The sequence below is a fragment of the Mchenga conophoros genome, linkage group LG23 (assembly GCF_057382185.1).
Source record: "Mchenga conophoros isolate Kocher_MC1m ecotype Shallow Benthic linkage group LG23, M_conophoros_male_GT1.1, whole genome shotgun sequence".
NCBI classification, from domain to species: Eukaryota; Metazoa; Chordata; class Actinopteri; order Cichliformes; family Cichlidae; genus Mchenga; species Mchenga conophoros.
The window spans coordinates 25533795-25555739 of record NC_140547.1 but is presented as its reverse complement, the minus strand read 5'-3'; the positions used below and the strand labels follow the sequence as shown (position 1 = coordinate 25555739).

At 42.6% G+C, this 21945-nt stretch overlaps 3 protein-coding genes across 3 annotated transcripts; 1 reads left to right on the top strand and 2 right to left on the bottom strand.

Moving 5' to 3' along the window:
- Positions 1-16: 16 nt before the first annotated feature.
- LOC146547352 (tubulin alpha-1A chain-like) lies at positions 17-3135 on the bottom strand. Its single transcript, XM_085264701.1, has 4 exons — positions 3085-3135; positions 1794-2016; positions 1547-1695; positions 17-1464 (listed from the first exon to the last, which is right to left on the bottom strand). Exons 1-4 carry the CDS (start codon positions 3085-3087, stop codon positions 484-486), a joined length of 1356 nt encoding a protein of 451 aa, XP_085120827.1. The 5' UTR covers positions 3088-3135; the 3' UTR covers positions 17-483.
- A 1703-nt stretch (positions 3136-4838) lies between these two features.
- LOC146547351 (tubulin alpha-1A chain-like) lies at positions 4839-6504 on the bottom strand. Its single transcript, XM_085264705.1, has 4 exons — positions 6475-6504; positions 6137-6359; positions 5886-6034; positions 4839-5810 (listed from the first exon to the last, which is right to left on the bottom strand). The coding sequence occupies exons 1-4, from the start codon at positions 6475-6477 to the stop codon at positions 4839-4841; spliced, it is 1347 nt and encodes a 448-aa protein (XP_085120831.1). The 5' UTR covers positions 6478-6504.
- Positions 6505-18948: 12444 nt separating this feature from the next.
- On the top strand, positions 18949-20112 carry LOC146547350 (leukocyte cell-derived chemotaxin-2-like). Its single transcript, XM_085264993.1, has 4 exons — positions 18949-19025; positions 19416-19527; positions 19614-19765; positions 19853-20112. Exons 1-4 carry the CDS (start codon positions 19001-19003, stop codon positions 20110-20112), a joined length of 549 nt encoding a protein of 182 aa, XP_085121119.1. The 5' UTR covers positions 18949-19000.
- The last annotated feature ends 1833 nt before the right edge of the window (positions 20113-21945 follow it).

Here is a 21945-nt window from a genome sequence, read left to right as displayed (position 1 = left end):
AATAAACTGCAACAAGTGATTACCTCACATTTATTCTTTATGGATGAAGAGCAAACACTACAGGGAAAGCAGGTCTAATCCTGGGTCGTTGTTTTTTTGGTGCGTAAGATTTAGATATTCAGGCTATTCAGGAAGGGCAAATAAAGCTTGAGTTGTGCAGCATGATTAGACAAAGACTTGTCAGTTTAATGTCTCAAGAAAAAGACACACGGTAAACATGATATCTTGTCACTGCAAACAGAGGATTGTAGAGTGGAAACTAGGGTCTAAGAATATTATACAACAATGCAAATGTCGAGGTGCTTGCCAACTTTGAAAGGCTTATAGGTAGTAGTTTTAATTTCACAGAACTGAAGGAGCAACAAAAGGCTTTACTGTGCTACAAACAAAGCTTTTGTCAGATTATTGTCTAAAACCTACAGGAATGTGCAGCTCAGTTTGTTTGAAAGAAACTTAGACTTGATCTCATTGATTAATTTAGCTTTAAAACTCCTCCCCCTCTTCCTCTCCTTCATCGCCGATGCTGTCAGTTCCCACCTCCTCATAATCCTTCTCCAGGGCAGCCATGTCCTCTCTGGCCTCTGAGAACTCTCCCTCCTCCATTCCCTCTCCCACATACCAGTGGACGAAGGCCCTCTTGGCGTACATCAGATCGAACTTGTGGTCGAGTCGAGCCCAGGCCTCTGCGATGGCAGTGGTGTTGCTCAGCATGCACACGGCTCTCTGCACTTTGGCCAGGTCTCCTCCAGGAACCACGGTGGGGGGCTGGTAGTTGATGCCCACCTTGAAACCTGTAGGACACCAGTCCACAAACTGAATGGTGCGTTTCGTCTTGATGGTGGCAATGGCGGCATTCACATCTTTGGGTACCACATCACCACGGTACAGAAGGCAGCAGGCCATGTACTTCCCATGGCGAGGGTCACACTTCACCATCTGATTGGCCGGCTCGAAGCAGGCATTGGTGATCTCAGCTACAGAGAGCTGCTCGTGATAGGCCTTCTCTGCTGAGATAACAGGGGCATAGGTGGCTAGAGGGAAGTGGATGCGAGGGTAGGGCACCAGGTTGGTCTGGAACTCTGTCAGGTCCACATTCAAGGCTCCATCGAAGCGAAGGGAGGCGGTGATGGAGGAGACGATCTGACCAATCAGCCTGTTGAGGTTGGTGTAGGTGGGACGCTCGATGTCCAGGTTCCTGCGGCAGATGTCATAGATGGCCTCATTGTCCACCATGAAGGCACAGTCAGAGTGCTCCAGGGTGGTGTGGGTGGTCAGGATGGAGTTGTAGGGCTCCACCACAGCTGTGGACACTTGAGGAGCTGGATAGATGGCGAATTCTAACTTTGACTTCTTGCCGTAGTCAACAGAGAGACGCTCCATGAGCAGAGAGGTGAAACCCGAGCCAGTTCCTCCTCCAAAGGAGTGGAAGATGAGGAAACCCTGCAGCCCTGTGCACTGGTCAGCCTGGTGGTAGAAAATAAATCTTTTTATTGTTACTAGTTACACTGGAAATTTTAACTCATGACATTACAAGTGATAAACTCACCAGTTTACGAATTCTGTCAAGAACCAGGTCAATGATCTCTTTCCCGATGGTGTAGTGACCTCGGGCGTAGTTATTGGCTGCATCTTCCTTTCCAGTGATGAGCTGCTCGGGGTGGAAGAGCTGGCGGTAGGTTCCTGTACGGACTTCGTCTGTATTTGGAAGACATTGAGAGTATACTCAAAGATTAGGAATGGTGGTTTGGTTTGACACTTAATTTATCACTCTCTAGTTATTCCTGCATTCTTACCAATGACAGTTGGTTCCAGGTCCACAAAGACAGCCCTGGGAACATGTTTTCCAGCTCCCGTTTCACTGAAGAAGGTGTTGAAGGAGTCATCTCCTCCTCCAATGGTCTTGTCACTGGGCATCTGACCATCCGGCTGGATGCCGTGCTCCAGGCAGTACAGCTCCCAGCATGCATTGCCTATCTGGGCACCGGCTTGGCCAACATGGACAGAGATACACTCACGCTGCAAGAACAAGTGGTTCAAATGTCAAACAAAGATCTGAAGTAAAAGCTACATTTTAATGTCTTTGTCACAGATTTTCTTTCCAGCTTTAATACACTAATCAGAGGAGATTATTCAACAGAAAACAACCCCAATGGCAGACAGAAATTCTGTTGTATTTTGTAGCATCAAAAGGGGACTTTTTATTGGTAACTTAAAGAACACAAAGGTCTGTACTACAATGGCAGGAAAAACATCTCAAATGAACTGACAAAGGCATATGCACAGACTATATATCAGAGTTATTATAGATGTACAAATTTATCACTACTTACTGTTATTTATTTATGTTTTCATCTTTTTTTGTTTTCAATTCACTTTATTTGCAGTTAGTCTTTAGAATGGCCTGCTCATTTCAGTTTAGTCTTTATTGTTTTTAAATTTTTTGTTTCAGTGTTTTAGTTTTTTCACAAATTAACTGGGGCATTTATTGTAGTGGGGGTTTAAGAAGTTTAGAAAGCGTATTAAAATAAACCACTCTCATACCATCATGAATACTGTCATGTAGACATGCCAGTTTCAGTGCTTGATATGTTGACACATTTGACCAAATTTGAAACTAAAGAAGAAAACTAAAGACATTTCCTATACATTTGGATTTAATTTTAGTTACTTGGTTAATAAAAAAATATCATTTGAATCAGTTTTGGTTTCAGAATAGTTTTTTTTTTTTTTTTACTTATTTTTATTGGCTAAAAGGAAGAGGTGAATTTAATCAGACATTTAAGAAAGATCAGAAAAGAACAAAGAAAGGAATGGGAAACAAAGAAAACCACACCAGAATATAACCTTCAAAATAAAACAGGAAGTAAACTGAAAGGGGGTCCAAACTTAGTAAGATGCAGAAAAATACAGGAGGCATTTGGAAAGAATAAATACTCCAAGAAAGAGATAAACTAATAAATAAATAAATAAAAAATCACACTCCATTTTATACACCCAATGTCCCTGTGAGAGGTTTTTTTCTCTCAGAAATCATACGAAGCTGTTCAACAGAGGAACTTAAACAGAAAATGAAAGACTTCTCACCATATTTTTGGAGCTTTGAGGAGTCCCTTGTTCACTTGAGAGGAGTGGCTGGGGATATTGTGTGTGAAATGCGAGTGCAGTAAGCTGCTTTATAGCCAAGCATCACCAAGCAACAGCCTGCAATGTTGTGGTAACTGGAGGAGCTGAAGAAGCAAACACCAGCTCCTTCAATAACAAATGAGGGTGCAGAACACAAAAAAGAAAACCCACTGTACAAACAGAAGGTACTAAAGCTGTTGTTATACACACAAGTAACCAACAGTGAAATATTTGGCCCATAACTGTGTCACCTCACCTAATTTTTCATGTTAGATTTAAGGTAAATCTGCTGTTCTGTCTGTGCAGTCAGTACCTTGTGGTTCAGATCTGAATGAAAAATTTAAATATGATGGAAACATTTATCTGTGGATGGCTCTAACTCATAACTCTTTAATTAAAAAAAAAAGTTTCTGTGTCAAGCATTACTTCTTTAATGAAATACTGCTCAAATTAGAAGTTTGGTCATGTTGAAGTGACACATTGGCAGCCTGGGTTTTCTAATCTTGCAAATGAATGATAACGGATACCTCCCCAGAGTGAATGAATAGGCTTTTGTTACAGCTCACCGTTGCATCACCACTTTAGTCAAGATTCATTTGCAATGCAAAGGCAGCATATTCCCCAAGGAAAACATTGCAACACGCTTTCCTCAAAGCCAGCTGACATTTGAGATCGCCGTTTCTTTTCCAGTAGGTCTCAGTTCAGAGCTTTCAGCTATGTACACAGGAGAAAGAAAAGGGGAGTATGGTGGTACTATTGAGAAAACCGGATAAATGCAATACCTGAGGCTGGAGATTAACAAAGGATTATGTTTTCCTAAGGAATTTTCCTCAAAAGATTAATTTCTTAAAAACCACCAGGTCACCAGTAACCTGTTTGTGGTAGAGGTAGTTTCTTTTACCCAGATAGAAATCATTTGCCAGTAGGCCAGAATATGTAAGATCTAAAAAGTAATATCTTTTAGTTTCTGAAACTAGAATGTCTTCCTCCCATCACCCACAGCTTGTTCTGAAGGAACAATCTAAAGTATCATCAGGCGATTGTGATTTGGTGCTATATAAATAAGATTGAATTAAATAAAACTATACAGTGTAACCCTACACCTAAGAGGGTTGTTGGTGAACTGGAGGAAGTTAACAGGTTAGGTTTAACAAGAACTTCCCCAGTTTCTAAATGGACATATTATATTGACTAAAGTGCTTTAGGAAGTTTATAACCCAAAATGAATTTCAGAACCAATCCTCTAAAGTACAGATTTACTGTCTACTGATGCCTTTTCAGAAACCTGTTTTCCTTAGAAGATGTTTTTGTGTAAACCTTGTGTGCTATTACCCGTGTAATCTATTGTTGGGAACTGTTAAATCTTTCACCCGTGCATCTGCTGGTAACCCTAGAGCTGTAACCACAAACTACCACCTAAGGTTTCCAAGAACATGCTCACACTTGGTTTCCCTAGTTACTGTTCTCTCAGGCCTTGTTTGCTTTCAGGTGTCAGCTGACAACAACAGACAAGTCATTATAGTTCAACAGCAAACATGCACATTGCTGGAGGAGACACATATAGTGGGAGAAACTGAAATGCACAGACAGACAAATGCTTTGCACTCTTGGTTTATTTTTGCACACACATGCACACACATATATATAAAAAACCAATATGGCATTGCTCACTGCTGAAATACAATAATGATATCATTATGCAAAACTAAAACGTATTACTCCTCCCCCTCTCCCTCATCGCCGATGCTGTCGGTTCCCACCTCCTCATAATCCTTCTCCAGGGCAGCCATGTCCTCTCTGGCCTCTGAGAACTCTCCCTCCTCCATTCCCTCTCCCACATACCAGTGGACGAAGGCCCTCTTGGCGTACATCAGATCGAACTTGTGGTCGAGTCGAGCCCAGGCCTCTGCGATGGCAGTGGTGTTGCTCAGCATGCACACTGCTCTCTGCACCTTGGCCAGGTCTCCTCCAGGAACCACGGTGGGGGGCTGGTAGTTGATGCCCACCTTGAAACCTGTAGGACACCAGTCCACAAACTGAATGGTGCGTTTCGTCTTGATGGTGGCAATGGCGGCGTTCACTTCTTTAGGAACCACGTCACCACGGTACAGAAGGCAGCAGGCCATGTACTTTCCATGGCGAGGGTCACACTTCACCATCTGATTGGCTGGCTCGAAGCAGGCATTGGTGATCTCAGCTACAGAGAGCTGCTCGTGATAGGCCTTCTCTGCTGAGATAACAGGGGCATAGGTGGCCAGAGGGAAGTGGATGCGAGGGTAGGGCACCAGGTTGGTCTGGAACTCTGTCAGGTCCACATTCAAGGCTCCATCAAAGCGAAGGGAGGCGGTGATGGAGGAGACGATCTGACCAATCAGCCTGTTGAGGTTGGTGTAGGTGGGACGCTCGATGTCCAGGTTCCTGCGGCAGATGTCATAGATGGCCTCATTGTCCACCATGAAGGCACAGTCAGAGTGCTCCAGGGTGGTGTGGGTGGTCAGGATGGAGTTGTAGGGCTCCACCACAGCTGTGGACACTTGAGGAGCTGGGTAAACTGCGAACTCCAACTTTGACTTCTTGCCGTAGTCAACGGAGAGACGCTCCATGAGCAGAGAGGTGAAACCGGAGCCAGTTCCTCCTCCAAAGGAGTGGAAGATGAGGAAACCCTGCAGCCCTGTGCACTGGTCAGCCTGCAGGGGAACAAAACAGCACTATTTTCTCCATACATAACTACACTCTAAACTAATACATGTAGATAAACTCACCAGTTTACGAATTCTGTCAAGAACCAGGTCAATGATCTCTTTGCCGATGGTGTAGTGACCTCGGGCGTAGTTGTTGGCTGCATCTTCTTTTCCAGTGATAAGCTGCTCGGGGTGGAAGAGCTGCCGGTAGGTTCCTGTACGGACTTCATCTATATTCACGAAAAATAACTGTATATGAGTATATGAGAAAACTTTTCAAATCCTTTACGTATAAATATATTTAAATTTATATTAAAAAATTGAAATTTTACCAATGACAGTTGGTTCCAGGTCCACAAAGACAGCCCTGGGAACATGTTTTCCAGCCCCGGTTTCACTGAAGAAGGTGTTGAAGGAGTCGTCTCCTCCCCCGATTGTCTTGTCACTGGGCGTCTGACCATCCGGCTGGATGCCGTGCTCCAGGCAGTACAGCTCCCAGCATGCGTTTCCCATCTGGACGCCTGCCTGGCCAACATGAACAGAGAGGCACTCCCGCTGCAAGACCAGGCCACATCAACATTAGAAAAGGCTTTGTGGAATCTAATAGGCAACACTATCACACCTTTAAAAGTGGACATTACAGAGTCTGTAAGACACTGCAGAAACTTACCATGGTTCTAAATTCCTGCTGCTGACTGCGAGGATCTGCAGGCGAAATCTGCTCTCTCTCAAGATCTCTCTGGTACTTATAGTATCTCCAAACTCTATAGTAACGGGTCTTGTTGTTCACAAATGGGGGTTAACTGAGTTTACCAGAGGGCAAAATCATTGTCCCGACACGCTCGGTCACACATCCATGACCATTTTTCCTGTGGAAAGATAATGTATAACCCTGAGCCCATACATCAGGCACAGAAAACTCATTTAACTCACAAGCACCTAAGGAAAAAGCACAGAGTGGTTAATAAACTCAAAGCTCTGAGGGGGGCTCAAAGCTCCATGTGAGAGAGTCAAAGGAATTCTACGTTCCCCAAATATTTGTAAACAGAATATTTTTAACAGCCCCCCTCACAGCCTGTTTGTACGTTGCCCAGATGTAAGTTACATTTGTGGGCACTTCAGCAAGTTGAGCCTATAGGATCAATGTTATTTACTGAAACTGATAAGAAGAGAAACTATAAAGTCTGTTCTTTAATGTAAGCAACGTAAGTAATTTTAACAAGAAATTTAACAACTCATGGGCTTCAGTGATAATGTATAAAATAGCTTTTTATAAGCTTTATCCAGTTACATATGTGAAATGTAGCCTAATTAGTTTTAGGATTTGACTTTGGCTATTTCATTTAAGCCCTTTTTTCTGACTACATTTAAATGTTTGCATATTTGCATTTTGTTATGAAGTACCATAAGACCACAAAGAGCCAGGGACTAAATTAGAAAACCACAGAAAAGGGAACATAAACAGTCAGGGAGACAAGCCTACAGTGTATACCCACTGGCCACTTTATTAGGTACTACTAGAACCAGGTGGGAGCCCATTTTGCCTTTAGAACTACCTTAATTTTCATTGCATAGATTCAACAAGGTGCTGGAAACATTCCTCAGAGATTATCCATATTAACATGACAGTGTCCCACACAGTTCAGGTTACACACATGCATCACAGCATGTAACCCCAGTGGCCTAATGGATAAGGCACTGGCCTCCTAAGCCAGGATTGTGGGTTTGAGTCTCATATGTGGGGATTTCCAGCTGTTGAAGTGGGCCCTCAACCCAGAGCGCAATGAATTGCAGCCATCCTCATTTGGCCCGTGGTCTTTACACTGGTTAACTGTGTTGCTACAATTCCATAATGGGAATCTCCCCTGTTACCATAACCCAAATGTGCTCTATTGGAATGAGATCTGGTGACTGTGCAGGTCTAACCAGGAGTTTTTTTTAAGGCTTTCCACATGCACATGTAAAATGCAGATTGGAGTCAACAGATTATATGAATTATATATTTCTTTGTCGCTGGAGGGCACCCAAATGTCAACTAGTCACTGAAACTTGCAAAGTACAGGGAAGGACCGTCACTGTCAAACAGATAGGGGTGGCAAAAGTGCAGACATTCTTTGCTTAAGTAGAAGTATAGACATCTGTTTTTAAAACGACTCTGGTAAACACTGAGGTACTGACTCAACATCTGTATTCAAGTTGAAAGTAATTAGTGGTCCAAAGTAAGCCCTTTAGGCCCTAAAGGCTTTAGGAGATTTCCACCAGCGTTTTTTTTTTTTTTTTTTGCCAAGCTAACTGACCTAACTGAAAATGGTATTAATACAAGGGAACAAACTTTCTAATGATTTTGCTCATCTTGACTACATGTGATGTAGAACAAAGTGAATTTTTAAGAATAGCTCTATGCTGTTGTTGAGATAAACCTAAGATGGAAAAAGAATCACTTAGAAATAATTTGTAATAATTTAAACTGTGAGTAGATTATGTTTACAGGCTGTGATCAGCTGACCTGTGATGCTGCTGCCTGAGGAATTCAACAAGATCTAAGCATGGAGACAAAGTCAGAGAGGCAAGGACTGGACATATGCAGAGGACGGATAGTCGATATAATGGACAAAGGTGATGAAGATGGAGTTGCAAGAGAGAGAAGAAAAGAGGAAGTAAAGTAAAAAGTAAAGTAAAAACTTCACTTCAATAGCACCTTTAAAGATATTGGTCCCAAAGTGCTGATCAGAAGCAAGAAAAAACATTACACATCAGTACACTGAAAAAGTTACTTAAAAGCAGTTGTAAAAAGAAGTTTTTAGTTGCTTTTTAAAAAGCTCAACAGAGTCTGCAGACTTCAAACTAAAGGTGAGAGAGTTCCAGAGTCCTGGTGGTACTATTGAGAAGGCTCAGTCACCTTTAGTTTTCAGGACCTTAGGGACCCCCTAGAGTTCTTTTTCTTTAATATATGCCAGTGCTTGACCATTTAGAAACCTATAAGTGAGAACCAAGAGCTTGAAATGTTTTCTGGAAGCCACTGGAGCTGGACGAGTAGTGCTGTGACATTAGAAAATCTCTTTGATTTGGCCAGAATTCTGGAAGCAGTGTTCTGTACAGTCTGCAGATGGTCCAATGATGCTTTAGGAAGGTGAATAATGAGCTACAGTAATCCAATCTCGAAGAAACAGTAATGACCATCTAAAGTAAAACCAGAGTCAAAATTTGATGGAAGGTTTAGCATGAGATGCTAATCCAGCTTTTTGCACTGTCTAAGCACTTGTGTAAGACACGCAGTTGTGATACCTCATGAGGCTTAAAAAAGAAACATATAACTGAATCATTCCAGTAGCAGTGATACGAGATATCTTTAAAAGTGCTTAAAATGTTCTGTAGAGGGAGCACATAAATCGGAAATAATATGCATAATAATAATAAGCAGCCACATCAGAAAGATATGATGTAAAGGATTGTAAGGCAGTGGTCTTGGGAATATTTGTGATTGGGGTGGTCTGCTCATCTCCACTCCAGAGTCTGGACTCTGGAGTGTGTGTATGGTTCATGTCTGTGTGTGTCTGTGTTGGGCGAGAGCTGAGTGTTTGTGTATGTGTACGTAAGGATGGGAATAAATGTTTGTGTCTGTGTCAGGTCGGGTCTTAGATTCCACTCCTCTCTCCCCCTAAGTATGGGGGTTTATCTACCCCCACCATACTCCCTGCCAGTGGCTGGTGCCCCACCTGCTGGTACATTGGTGGTTCTCTGCGTCCAGGGCTGAGTGCTCGGGTGTGCACTGGCTCACTCCTGGTGACTGCTTGGCAGGGCCTGTGCAATATCTCAGTCTGCCCCCCGGCTCTGTCTGTCTTTTCTTTCCAGTCCCCCGGTCCTCTCAGTTCTGATTGTAAATACTTAAAATAAAATACAAATAAATAAATAAACAATCCTGATAAAAAACTTCTAAATATGACAATCAAGTGGTCCAGTATAGCAAAAGAGCACTTAGGAAAATAAATATTAGACAATAATTCTGTTTGCTACAGCGGTGTAAAGGACAGGCAAAGAAACCCCAAACATAAATAAATAAATAAATAAATATTTGTGATTGGCTGTCCAATGGGGAGAGGCCAAGGTTTAGCCTCAGCACTCCCTGATTTGTTCTCTTCATAGTCCTTCCTCATGGCATAGACAAAGATTTAATTTCAGTGTGAGCTCATCTGAGATTGTCAGAAAGAATCAACAGGAAGAACATTTTAATGACCTTTTACAGATTAACTGAACATGAACGTTTGCCAGTGCTCAGACACCTGGTTAAACTTAGGTCTAACCCTGAACTAAGTTTTTTGGCACAAAAAAAAAGCAGGTCAGAGTAGATCCAATCAATTCTGAGTATTTTCAGTATTACTTATCATCCTGGTGCACTTTATCATAAGTCAGAGTCCATCACTGTAATCATGTTTTATAGTGGAAACCAGTGCTATTTTGATGTTAGCACGTTTCCCCGTGTCAGACTTTACACAGTGCTCTGTCGGTGTCTGAATAATGAACTGTTTCTTTGCCTGTGTTGTCTTTGGGGAGTTGGACAAACCCAAGTACTGCATCGAGCTGTTGTCTCACACAGTCTGCCTGGTGAGAGTTTGGAGGGGCACGGTGGTTGGCTACACCAATAGCCTGCAGGGCTTCAAGCTGAAGGTGAGCTCCACCCCTATGTGTGAAGAGTAAACTTTGCAGAGGACATTGCGGCAAACAAATCTCAAAAATCTTTTATATAATCAGATTTTATAACTGGGAACATCAGACACAACAGAATGCTTGTACAGTGTTTGTATTAGATGTTCTGAGTAGAAACTTTAGATGACCATTTTTGCCATTCCTGCCTGCCATCAAAGTCTACTTTAATATCCTGGAGTCCAGCCTTGCCAAGATGCTCAAGATGAGCACCATGGTTCAGGGTCTGGGTCTTCAAAATGACCCTGAATGTCCAGACCATCAGGATCACTTACACTAAGTAACGGTCATTCTGTTGATGAAGAATCAAACTGTAGTGATAAAATATTGTGGATTGACTTCTGATCTGTGAAAGTTTTAATTGCTCTTTAGTTTTTAATTTTGGTTTTAATTATATATCCAAAAGCAGCATAAGGAGTAATGTTTTCTTTTCTTTTTATTGAACAGACACTGCTGAGCTAAAGCAGCAAAGATGCAGTTCTTATGCTTCAGCAGAGCTGTCAGACCCTTCAGGTGTCCAAAAGACACAAAAAACAGACCTTCCCTGACCGTTGTTCTTTCACTCTGTTTTTAAACATGTTTCCAGTGTGTCTTGTTTCGCGACATGTCTACCTGAACCTGCTAAAAGTAGTAATAATTAACCGTAACTATTAGCTTTCAAGGACATCCAAACAAGCGTTTATGGAACCCCTCTGTGTCAACATCCGAGTGTTACAACAGAAGGGAGAACACCATCAGGTGTATACAAATATTTATGCATAATAATAAATTTAACTTATATCAAAAACACAAAAAGGTTATGAATAGAGTAAAATTATTTAGCTTGGCAGTATTATTAACAATTTCACTAATGAGGACTCAGATCTCAGTGCATTGATTCTCTTTCCTAGGTTCATCTGATCAGCAGATGAATAGAAAGCGTGTGTGTGCTTGTGTGTATGCGTGTGTTCCTGTGTTTGTATTTATGTTGGGGGGGGGCATCTCGTTTGCATTATAATTGTAAAATTCTACCTAATACAGCTAATTATAAACATGATTCGGCTTGCAGATATTTTTTACTCCTGAATAAAATATCTACATCTGCCCAAAAATTTTCAGATAAAATTTTGGGCAGTCTTTAATTATCAGGTAGCAAAACCTGAAATAATGAACCCACAGAATGAGGAACTTTTTTCTGCAAATCTTCAAAACCTATTTTTGGGTAATCAAATACAGTGGGGCAAAAAGGTATTTAGTCAGCCACCGATTGTGCAAGTTCCCCCACCTAAAATGATGACAGAGGTCAGTAATTTGCACCAGAGGTACACTTCAACTGTGAGAGACAGAATGTGAAAAAAAAAATCCATGAATCCACATGGTAGGATTTGTAAAGAATTTATTCGTAAATCAGGGTGGAAAATAAGTATTTGGTCAATAACAAAAATACAACTCAATACTTTGTAACATAACCTTTGTTGGCAATAACAGAGGTCAAACGTTTACTATAGGTCTTTACCAGGTTTGCACACACAGTAGCTGGTATTTTGGCCCATTCCTCCATGCAGATCTTCTTGAGAGCAGTGATGTTTTGGGGCTGTCGCCGAGCAACACGGACTTTCAACTCCCGCCACAGATTTTCTATGGGGTTGAGGTCTGGACACTGGCTAGGCCACTCCAGGACTTTCAAATGCTTCTTACGGAGCCACTCCTTTGTTGCCCGGGCGGTGTGTTTTGGATCATTGTCATGTTGGAAGACCCAGCCTCGTTTCATCTTCAAAGTTCTCACTGATGGAAGGAGGTTTTGGCTCAAAATCTCACGATACATGGCCCCATTCATTCTGTCCTTAACACGGATCAGTCGTCCTGTCCCCTTGGCAGAAAAACAGCCCCATAGCATGATGTTTCCACCCCCATGCTTCACAGTAGGTATGGTGTTCTTGGGATGCAACTCAGTATTCTTCTTCCTCCAAACACGACGAGTTGAGTTTATACCAAAAAGTTCTACTTTGGTTTCATCCATAGCTGGACTGGCCATCGGGCATACCGGGCATATGCCCAGTGGGCCGCTGGCGATTTTTTGTTTTTATGGGCCGATGGATTTTTTTTTTTTTTTTTTTTGGAAGGGTATAATGAAAGGTGTTGGATTGGCCAATTGGTCATGATCGACTCTGGGCTGGACCAATTACAGCCGAGGAGGCCGGATGCACCCGCCCCCTAGTTTAGCAATCACGTGATTTTCGCGCATTGCATGCCGGGAACTCGTGGCAAAACAATCCAAGTACTGCATCAAATGCAAGCATTTGCAGCAACGCAAAACGTTCATTCTCCGGTTCCAACACCTTCTTGTTTTTTCTTTGCCGCACAAAAAAGGAATGTACAAAACAAAAGGAGAACAATGCCGGTCCGTACAAAGACAGACTCGACTAAGAAAGACAAAGAAAAGATACGAGGAAAAAATCAAAGGAGTGAAAGGGTCAGACCCTTACGAGCACACAGAGTGGACAAAAGACGTTAGCGTGCTGCCCAACTTTCACCACGCTCAGATTTATAATTATACGGTTCTTGGAGTGAGTGCACACACTCATGAAGTTCAGTAACTTCAGGTCACTGCAACAAGCCCAGGTACAGTTTACCGACGGATGGGTACAGGACCTTGAAACGCACCGTGTAGAACGAAAGACCATCGTACATATCATAAGTTTACCAGTCTCACAAATCATCGTCATAAATACACATTCGTTAACCGTTTATTAATATAACCTTTGAGCTCAACGGTAATTAATTAGTGGAAATAATTTCTGGTTCATTACAGAAATGTAGCAGTGACAATAATATTGTATGCTGTAATCGTACTGGACAATTGGTGATACAAAACAACTGTTTTATCCTGTGAATAAAAGTATATGTTTTTGTCAATGTACCATAATAACAGAAGCGAAACGCAATATTGTGTCAGGACAATTCACTATTTATGCACAATAAACACAATAAATAAAGGAGCATAGCGCGACAATTTCTGTTCAGCGCCAGACTTGTTTGTAACCTATATCACCAATTATGTTAAGAAAAATGACGTATTAACTACTAAAAAACTATGACCTTTGTGGGAATGCTTGGAGCAGACTAACATGTGAGCTGGAGTGTTCTGAGACGTTATATTTGGTATATCCAGACCATCCGTCGGCTCTTACTTCGGAAACATGGCTTAAAAAATTTCTCTTCAACGACGTAATCCGATAAAAAACGATCGGCTTCCCGTGGCTGTCATGCGACCGGCTGTTGCAGTTAATAATACAACAGCTTCTTGCCATTTTTTGGGTTTCTTTTTATCGCTGTGTAACTGAGTTCAATTGAAAGCCTGCGTGCGCTAGTACCTCTTGCCACAAGTTCCCAGAATCCTTTGCGGTTTTACCCCTGAATGACGTCACATTTTCAATCTTTATCTAGTTAAAATGCCCGGGCCGATTTTTTGTCCCAGTTGGTTTCATCTGACCACATGACATTCTCCCAATCCTCTGCTGTATCATCCATGTGCTCTCTGGCAAACTTCAGACGGGCCTGGACGTGCACTGGCTTCAGCAGAGGAACACGTCTGGCACTGCGGGATTTGATTCCCTGCCGTTGTAGTGTGTTACTGATGGTGACCTTTGTTACTTTGGTCCCAGCTCTCTGCAGGTCATTCACCAGGTCCCCCCGTGTGGTTCTGGGATCTTTGCTCACCGTTCTCATGATCATTTTGACCCCACGGGATGAGATCTTGCGTGGAGCCCCAGATCGAGGGAGATTATCAGTGGTCTTGTATGTCTTCCATTTTCTGATGATTGCTCCCACAGTTGATTTTTTCACACCAAGCTGCTTGCCTATTGTAGATTCACTCTTCCCAGTCTGGTGCAGGTCTACAATACTTTTCCTGGTGTCCTTCGAAAGCTCTTTGGTCTTGGCCATGGCGGAGTTTGGAGTCTGACTGTTTGAGGCTGTGGACAGGTGTCTTTTATACAGATGATGAGTTCAAACAGGTGCCATTCATACAGGTAACGAGTGGGGGACAGAAAAGCTTCTTACAGAAGACATTACAGGTCTGTGAGAGCCAGAGATTTTCCTTGTTTGAGGTGACCAAATACTTATTTTCCACCCTAATTTACGAATAAATTCTTTACAAATCCTACCATGTGGATTCATGGATTTTTTTTTCCACATTCTGTCTCTCACAGTTGAAGTGTACCTCTGGTGCAAATTACTGACCTCTGTCATCATTTTAAGTGGGGGAACTTGCACAATCGGTGGCTGACTGAATACTTTTTTGCCCCACTGTATAATCTGAAGTAGCTTCTTTTTTTTTTTAACTCATTGCGTATTTTGGGTACTGTGCTAATGTGCTTTAAATTGGAGATTATGTATCGGAATTTCAGGAGCAGGACCACGCCTCCAAACACACTCCTTTCGGCTGTCATCTATATAGGTTCCCCTAGTTCTTCAAGCTGATCATTCTTGTTTACGTGCCCCACCTCCCCTCCCTCCTTCTTCTCCAGTCTTCAACTTCTTCACTTCTATTTAGTACATGGGGATCTGCCCGGCCCGGGAGCCGCTGCCAGTCCCCTTCGAGGCCTTCCCCAAACCGCAGCTCAATTCATGTCAAAGCATTCACCTTTACCTACTAAAACACTGTCAAACTTAAAATGAGGACGTGGGCCCAGCTAGTGACGTATGAGTTTTTATAACTGATTTTAATATTTGATGTTTAATATGTAATGGGGATGTTTTCTTTTGTTCGGTACCTCTCTCAAACTCAAAAAGCAGAGAAGAGCATCCCGGTATCAAACACTCTTATCCTTAAATGATTCTTAGATGCTTAGATGATTCTCAGTGTTCACTTTTTCTTTATTGTCGATAAATATTTTCAGTTTGCAGTGACTGCAGTAGGAAGTTAGCTTGTGTGGCTAAACCTGTCATATTTACATAAAGAACTTAAGTGCTGTTGTTAATTAATATGTTGTACTCCTTTTGAACTTAATACGAAATAAAGAATATATAATGTATTCTATAATAAAAGAAAAAAAGAATTTACAATCTTAAAATGAATCTGATAAAAAATTTGCTTAAAAGACTGATAGACTCATCAGAACATAAGAAATGTGTGTGAGACTGCAAACTTTGTATCAATCCGATACAGAGTAAATACAGGGCCTGTATTGCCGACACCATTACTGATACTAATACTTTTAGCTTACATATTTAACTTTTGAAGTTCTTTACCACGGCTAAAGCCATAGAGTTAGATTTAGTCTCTTGTTTGGATTGCAGAGACCTGGGCCCTGTTTCAGGAAGCCGGTTTGGAAAACTCAGAGTGAAAAACGACACTCACGGTTGAGTAACCCCGAACTGTCCAACTCGGAATATTCGGTTTCAGAAAGGCTGATAACAAGTAGTTCAGTCAACGCGGAGTTGCTTTAACCCCAAGTGAAGCGCGCGGACGAGGATACATAAAGCCCTGATAAGCGGAGCACAGATTAAGCGAGTCACCATGGAGACGGAGGGAAAGAAGGCGCAGTCAATGTATTTCACAGCGCTTGAGGCCGAAATTCTGATGGCAGCATATGCCGATAACATGCAAATTCCGCGGAAAAAAGTAACACAGCCACAGCTGCAAAAGCATGCATGGCAAAACATAGCCGACAGAGTCAATGCGTGAGTGTTAATTTAAACATTGATCGAGGGATTTCCACCCATTTAACACGTTATTTTATCATATGTTATTTTATTTGTTATTTTATACATTTTATTTTGTGATGTGATTTGAGCGCAGGTGCAACCCAACAGGCCCCAAACGTTCCTGGCAGCAAGTAAAAATGAAATATAAAAATATAGTCCAAACAGGTAAGGTGTAATTGTATTATGAGCCATAGTGCTTGGTCTGTTTGTCCGATGTAAATCAATTGCAGTTAGAGGCTACATTAATTTTCTTTCTGTAAGCACTTATTGAAATTATCTGAGCACATTACAAGTACATATTTGCTTACTCTGTATGCTCAAATGTGGCCCGTTATAGCCAACAGAAAAAAAGCGGAGGCCCGAAAAACAGGTGGGGGTCCTCCACCACCACCACTCACAGAGGCTGAGCAGTTGGCCCTCAGCCAAAACAGTGGGCGCCCTGTGGCCGAAGGCATCTCTGCGGGGACATCCTCTGAGTCAATAACCCCGCAAGACACAAGTGCCTACATAAGGGGTAAATTCAAAATAATACATGATGTGCATACATCCTTTCTTCACAGTCACCTTTGCAGTGCGACTCATTCATCTGATAAACTCTTCACCATAATGAATTATTTTGTAGTGAAGTTATTTTCCGACTGATTTTGCCTTCCCTCAGCCTTGGTTGTCTTTGAGAGCATAATGACAATGAAGTGTAAGGTGCTTGGTATGTTTGTTAATTGCCATTTGGTCCCTTGTAAGTTATAAGTGACCTGTATAAACCTCATATTCTATCAGTTGATGGTGATGGTGTACTGCATCTGGTGCAGCCTCCTGTTGAGCCAGACCAACATTCAGTTGTGAGTAATACTCCACAGATTATATGAGTTTACAGTAGAACAGCAATGTTGTCTATTTCTTTACTACAGGAAAATAATGAAGAAACATTGACAGCTGTTACAGAGGAGGAAGCAACAGAGACACTTTATGTGGTTTACATCTTTTAATACTTTGTGTACAGGAAACACAGGCGACCAATAAAGCCAGTTGAACAAAAAATCTGTTTATTCTTCTTTCAACATGTTGAGGTGATGGGTCAAAGGAAATGATTGTGACATATGGTGTCTCTGACTGCTCTTCCATCTTGTATGTCCGTGGGAGGGTCAGGATGTTCATGGTTTGGATCACTGCTGTTTGGTTCAGAAGGACAGTGTTCTCCTCTAATTGTGGCAATGTTGTGAAGAATCACACATGCCACAATAATGTCACATGCCCTTTCTGGGGTGACCCTGAGTCTTTGCAGGCACTGGAACCGGGCCTTAAGCATTCCGATAGTCATTTCAATTCTGGCTCTTGTCCTGCAATTAGCCAGATTATATCGCTGCTGTGGGCCCGGTTCAGGGTCAGGGTAAGGGGTAAGCAAATAGGGTAAACATGGATACCCCCTATCACCAAGCAAGTAGCCAGTGAACTCTCCTAAGACAGAAGGATACACTTCAGTTCAAATGTCCCTGAAGCAATTGGTCTTTATATATTTTAAAGTATTTTCAACTCACCATGTCCAAATTTTGTGCTCAGTGTACATTCACGGAATATTTGTGAGTCATGGACAGAGCCTGGCCACTTGGCTTCCACATTTGTGATAATGTTGGCAGCATCACATATGATCTTCACAGTGCAGAGAACACAAATTAGCATCCATTACTATAATGAAATAATTTGTTAGTTTGACATGCTACAGGGAACTATGTACCTGTACATTAATGCTGTGGAAAGACTTCCTGTTCACATAGTCTCCTTCATTTACTGAAGGAGCAATGATTGGAATGTGAGTGCCATCTGTACAGCCAATCACGCCTGGGAACCCTGAAAATAAATGTGCAATTTAAGTAGTAGTCCAAGTATCACCACATCATACATTAAGTTTTGGTCATCCTGATACCTGCAATTTTGTGGCATCCCTCTTTGATAAATCTTGTGGGTCTATGACCGGGGAACACCACAAACGTGTACAGGAGACGTTTCAGTGCAACTGTAACATTCCTGACTGCCCGACAGACGGTAGCCTTGGAAACGTGCTCAGCGTCACCAATATTATACAGAAAGCTCCCGTTTGCAAGAAACCGAAGTGCAATACAAATAATATGCAATGAACTGAGAGCATGTCCGCGATGTGTCACATGCGTAATATATGGCCTGAGGATGTTATCCAAATAAATTATAGATTGTGCTGAGAAACGGTAACGTTCGCACAGAAAATCATCAGGAAATGATAAAATGTCCAAACGCGCTCTGATCACTCTCTCCCGGCGGAGAGCTCTGCGGAGAATTTGGGCTTCACGATCTACTGGCTCTTCAAGGAAGTGGCACGCCATGTCCGACACTTCCTACTGTCAGGTTTCCGACAAAGGGGCGGAGACAGTCAGGGTTAGTTGTAGTAAACCTGCTAGGGGGCAGGTTAGCTTCACGGAGTGTGTCGTCATAGTGACTCACTCAGGCTGCAGCTGAACTCGCTTTGTGAAACCGAAAACCCAGAGTTTTCGTTAACTCAGGGTATACTTACTCAGTTTTTCCACTAAACCGGCTTCCTGAAACAGGGCCCAGGACCCTAATAAAGACTCAGATTTGCAAATACTGGGATTACTTGCGTAACCAAGTGATGCAACACAAGCACAAACAGACTCAAGAGTTTCATCATCAACATTTGAATAATCAAAACTCCAGAATGTGTTTGTTTTCAGCTGCTGACACATTCAAACTGAAGGCTATAAATGCTGTGAGAGTAACAGCAGAAACTCAGTATCTGGATCAAAGCTGAAGGTCTAAAGATGAGACGCATCCTCGTTTTACTGGGTGAGGAAATCCCAACAGCGATTTAGCCGTTTACATGTTAAACCTGTTAGAGGTCAATATTTCTCAATGTTTTGGTGGTTTTATGCATTCAATTTTTTCTACCAACAACATATAACGTATAAAACTTCACTGCGAATGACACGAGAGCAGAAGAAAAAATTAACTTAAAACACAACTTTCGTCAGTAAAAACATAAACTTACATTTGGGCTTGTGTCTGTTTACCTGAATGCACATTTAATTAGCATATTTATAAACTGTTTAAGTAAAACTTTAACCAATCAGCTAATAAAATTGTTTTTAGATGACCAAATTTAGTTTATTGATAAGATTTAAAATAAAACGTTATGGTTGCATCTATGAAAGTCTGAGTATTTCTGTGTATCTCCAGCTGTGGTGTGGATGTGTGATGCTGTTAAGTTCGGTCAGCTCTGCAGTGACAATGTATGCAACACCCAGAGGACATCAGACAGCTGGGGAGAGGGACACTACGGAGCCTCGCGGTAAGCTGTGAACACATTTTTGTTTTTAATGTAAGGCTGGATGATGTGAAGCAGCTGCTCACAGCTGGATGTCTGCTGGATTTCAGGGGTGGGAGACTTCACAAAGGTGTGGACATCGAGTGCAGTGACGGCTCAGATGTCTTAGCCCCGTTTGATGTGACAATCAAAGGGAGCCTGATTGTCTATAATGACCCCAATAAGAAAGCTATCGACGAGGGCATCAACCTCTCAGGAGAAGGTCAGTCCACCGCCCATCTTGTTACTGATTGTGTTATTGATCCTGGTTTCGATTTAATGACTGAGTGGTTGTGTTTGTGTCCTGCAGGTCTTTGTTTCAAACTTTTCTATGTGAAGCCGATCAAAACCTCAGGAACGGTGGATAAGGGTGAGAAGATTGGCACAATGCTGCCCATGCAGAGCGTTTACCAAGGGATCACCTCGCACATCCACGTCCAGATGTGTAACAGAAGTGAAGACCCCACAGAGTATTTCTCTGACTTATGTCAGACTCGTGTCCCTTCTGAAGAAACGGAATTAATACCAGGACGATTCTGGTGGTTTGATCTGCCACACTATTACGCCTAAGAAAGAAGCTTTTACTTATTCTTTTCTTAACTGTGTCTGTTTTATCTAAAATGGCTTGCACAGCTTTAATCCTTTTGAAAATGGAGCATTTATTCAGCCTTTTGATAATTAAAAAAATTGAAATATTAATTTGCTTTTGACTTTGACTTTAGAGCTTTTATTGTCATTGTGCTGTTTCTTGCACAGCGAAATTGGGTAGCTGGAACACAAAGGTGAAATATTGAAGCAGAAACATTGTGGGGCTGTATACAAGTCCAGTTATATAATATCCTTTCAGTCTATTGGTTTTGCACCTGATGGATCTGAACCTTTTTCCAGAGGGCAGGATGGAGGTAGTCTTTTATAATTGCCCTGGCTCTGGAGAGACATCTCTAGCTGGCACGGTTGAGATGTCCAGGGAGACCGTTCACAACCTTGACTGATTGTGAACGGTCTGTGAGAACGTTTTTGATCCATGCACATGTGGCGTGGGGGGGGGGGGGGGGAGGAGGGAGTCCAAATTTACCACCTTGGCTATAAGAAGGCCTGGGATGATGGTATTGAAGGCCGAGCTGAAGTCAACGAAGAGCATCCTCACTGATGTTCCAGGATTCTCCAGGTGATGCAGAGCAGAGTGGAGGGCGGTGGAAACTGCATCCTCAGTGGACCTGTTTGCCTTATAGGAAAACTGCTGGGGGTCGAAGCTGGGTGGGAGGCAGTCCTTTATGTGCTTTAGGACCAGCTTCTCAAAGCACTTTGCAACCACTGGAGTCAGAGTGATGAGTCTGTAGTCGCTGAGGCTACTGATGGTGGTGGACTTGGGGACTGGGACTATTGTTGCTGATTTCAGGCAGTGAGGGACAGTGGCATGTGACAGGGAGAGGTTGAATAATGGTGAACACAGGAGCCAGCTGGACAGCCCAGGCTTTGAGCATTCTCCCAGATATTCTGTCAGGGCCAGCAGCTTTCCTCTGATTTACTGCTCTTTACACATTGCGAACCTGGTGTTCTTGGAGACTAAAGGTGTGAGGGCTGTGCTCAGAGGAGGCTGTGGGCAGGGCAGGGCGGTGTGCATGGTGGGGGTGTCTGCAGTTTTCTCAAAGCGGGCAAAGAAGCGGTTAAGTTCCTCTGCTAATGAGATGTCTATATTATCTGTATTTGTCCCTTTGCCTTGTGATATGTTTCAGGGCCTCCCATACCTTTCTGGAGTTGTTATCAGAGAGGTGATCCAATAGCTTGTTCGAGAAGTCCAGTTTTGCTGCTCTGATGCCTTTTTTAAGGTCTGCTCTTGCTCTGCTGTACATATCCTGGTCCCCAGATTTGTATGCCGAGTTGTGTGCCTTTAACAATGCCCCAACCTAACTTGTCATCCAGGGTTTACAGTTGGGGTAGACCCGGACACGCTTTTCCATGGTGACAGTGTCCATGCAGTGCGTGATGTAACCTAGCACTGCGGTTGTGTGAGTCTCTAGGTCAGGGGTCCCCAACTCCAGGCCTCGAGGGCCGGTGTCCTGCAGTTTTTAGATCTCACCCTGGGTCAACACACCTGAATCAAATGATTAGTTCATTACCAGTCCTCTGGAGAACTGCAAGACATGTTGAGGAGGTCATTTAGCCATTTGAATCAGCTGTGTTGGATCACAGACACATCTAAAAACTGCAGGACTTGAGGCCTGGAGTTGGGGACCCCTGCTCTAGGTCATCATGCTCGAAGACACTCCACTCTGCGAGGGCAAAACACTCCTGCAACTGAGCGAGAGCTTCCTCAGAAAAGGTGCTAATGGTTCTGATGATGGGCTTTGTCCTTTTCCTGAGTGGTGTGTATGCCGGGACAACGAGCAGAGAGAGGTGGTC

What these genes read in the sequence shown, in the direction of transcription:
- LOC146547351 (XM_085264705.1), bottom strand. An exon ending in CCTGGAACCAACTGTCATTG is followed by an intron (nt 6,035 to 6,136) that starts GTAAAATTTCAA and finishes TCGTGAATATAG; the next exon opens with ATGAAGTCCGTACAGGAACC. An exon ending in TTGACAGAATTCGTAAACTG is followed by an intron (nt 5,811 to 5,885) that starts GTGAGTTTATCT and finishes GTTCCCCTGCAG; the next exon opens with GCTGACCAGTGCACAGGGCT.
- LOC146547350 (XM_085264993.1), top strand. Translation starts at nt 19,001, where the DNA reads ATGAGACGCATCCTCGTTTTACTGG. An exon ending in ACGCATCCTCGTTTTACTGG is followed by an intron (nt 19,026 to 19,415) that starts GTGAGGAAATCC and finishes GTGTATCTCCAG; the next exon opens with CTGTGGTGTGGATGTGTGAT. An exon ending in GGACACTACGGAGCCTCGCG is followed by an intron (nt 19,528 to 19,613) that starts GTAAGCTGTGAA and finishes GCTGGATTTCAG; the next exon opens with GGGTGGGAGACTTCACAAAG.
- LOC146547352 (XM_085264701.1), bottom strand. An exon ending in CCTGGAACCAACTGTCATTG is followed by an intron (nt 1,696 to 1,793) that starts GTAAGAATGCAG and finishes TTCCAAATACAG; the next exon opens with ACGAAGTCCGTACAGGAACC. An exon ending in TTGACAGAATTCGTAAACTG is followed by an intron (nt 1,465 to 1,546) that starts GTGAGTTTATCA and finishes TTCTACCACCAG; the next exon opens with GCTGACCAGTGCACAGGGCT.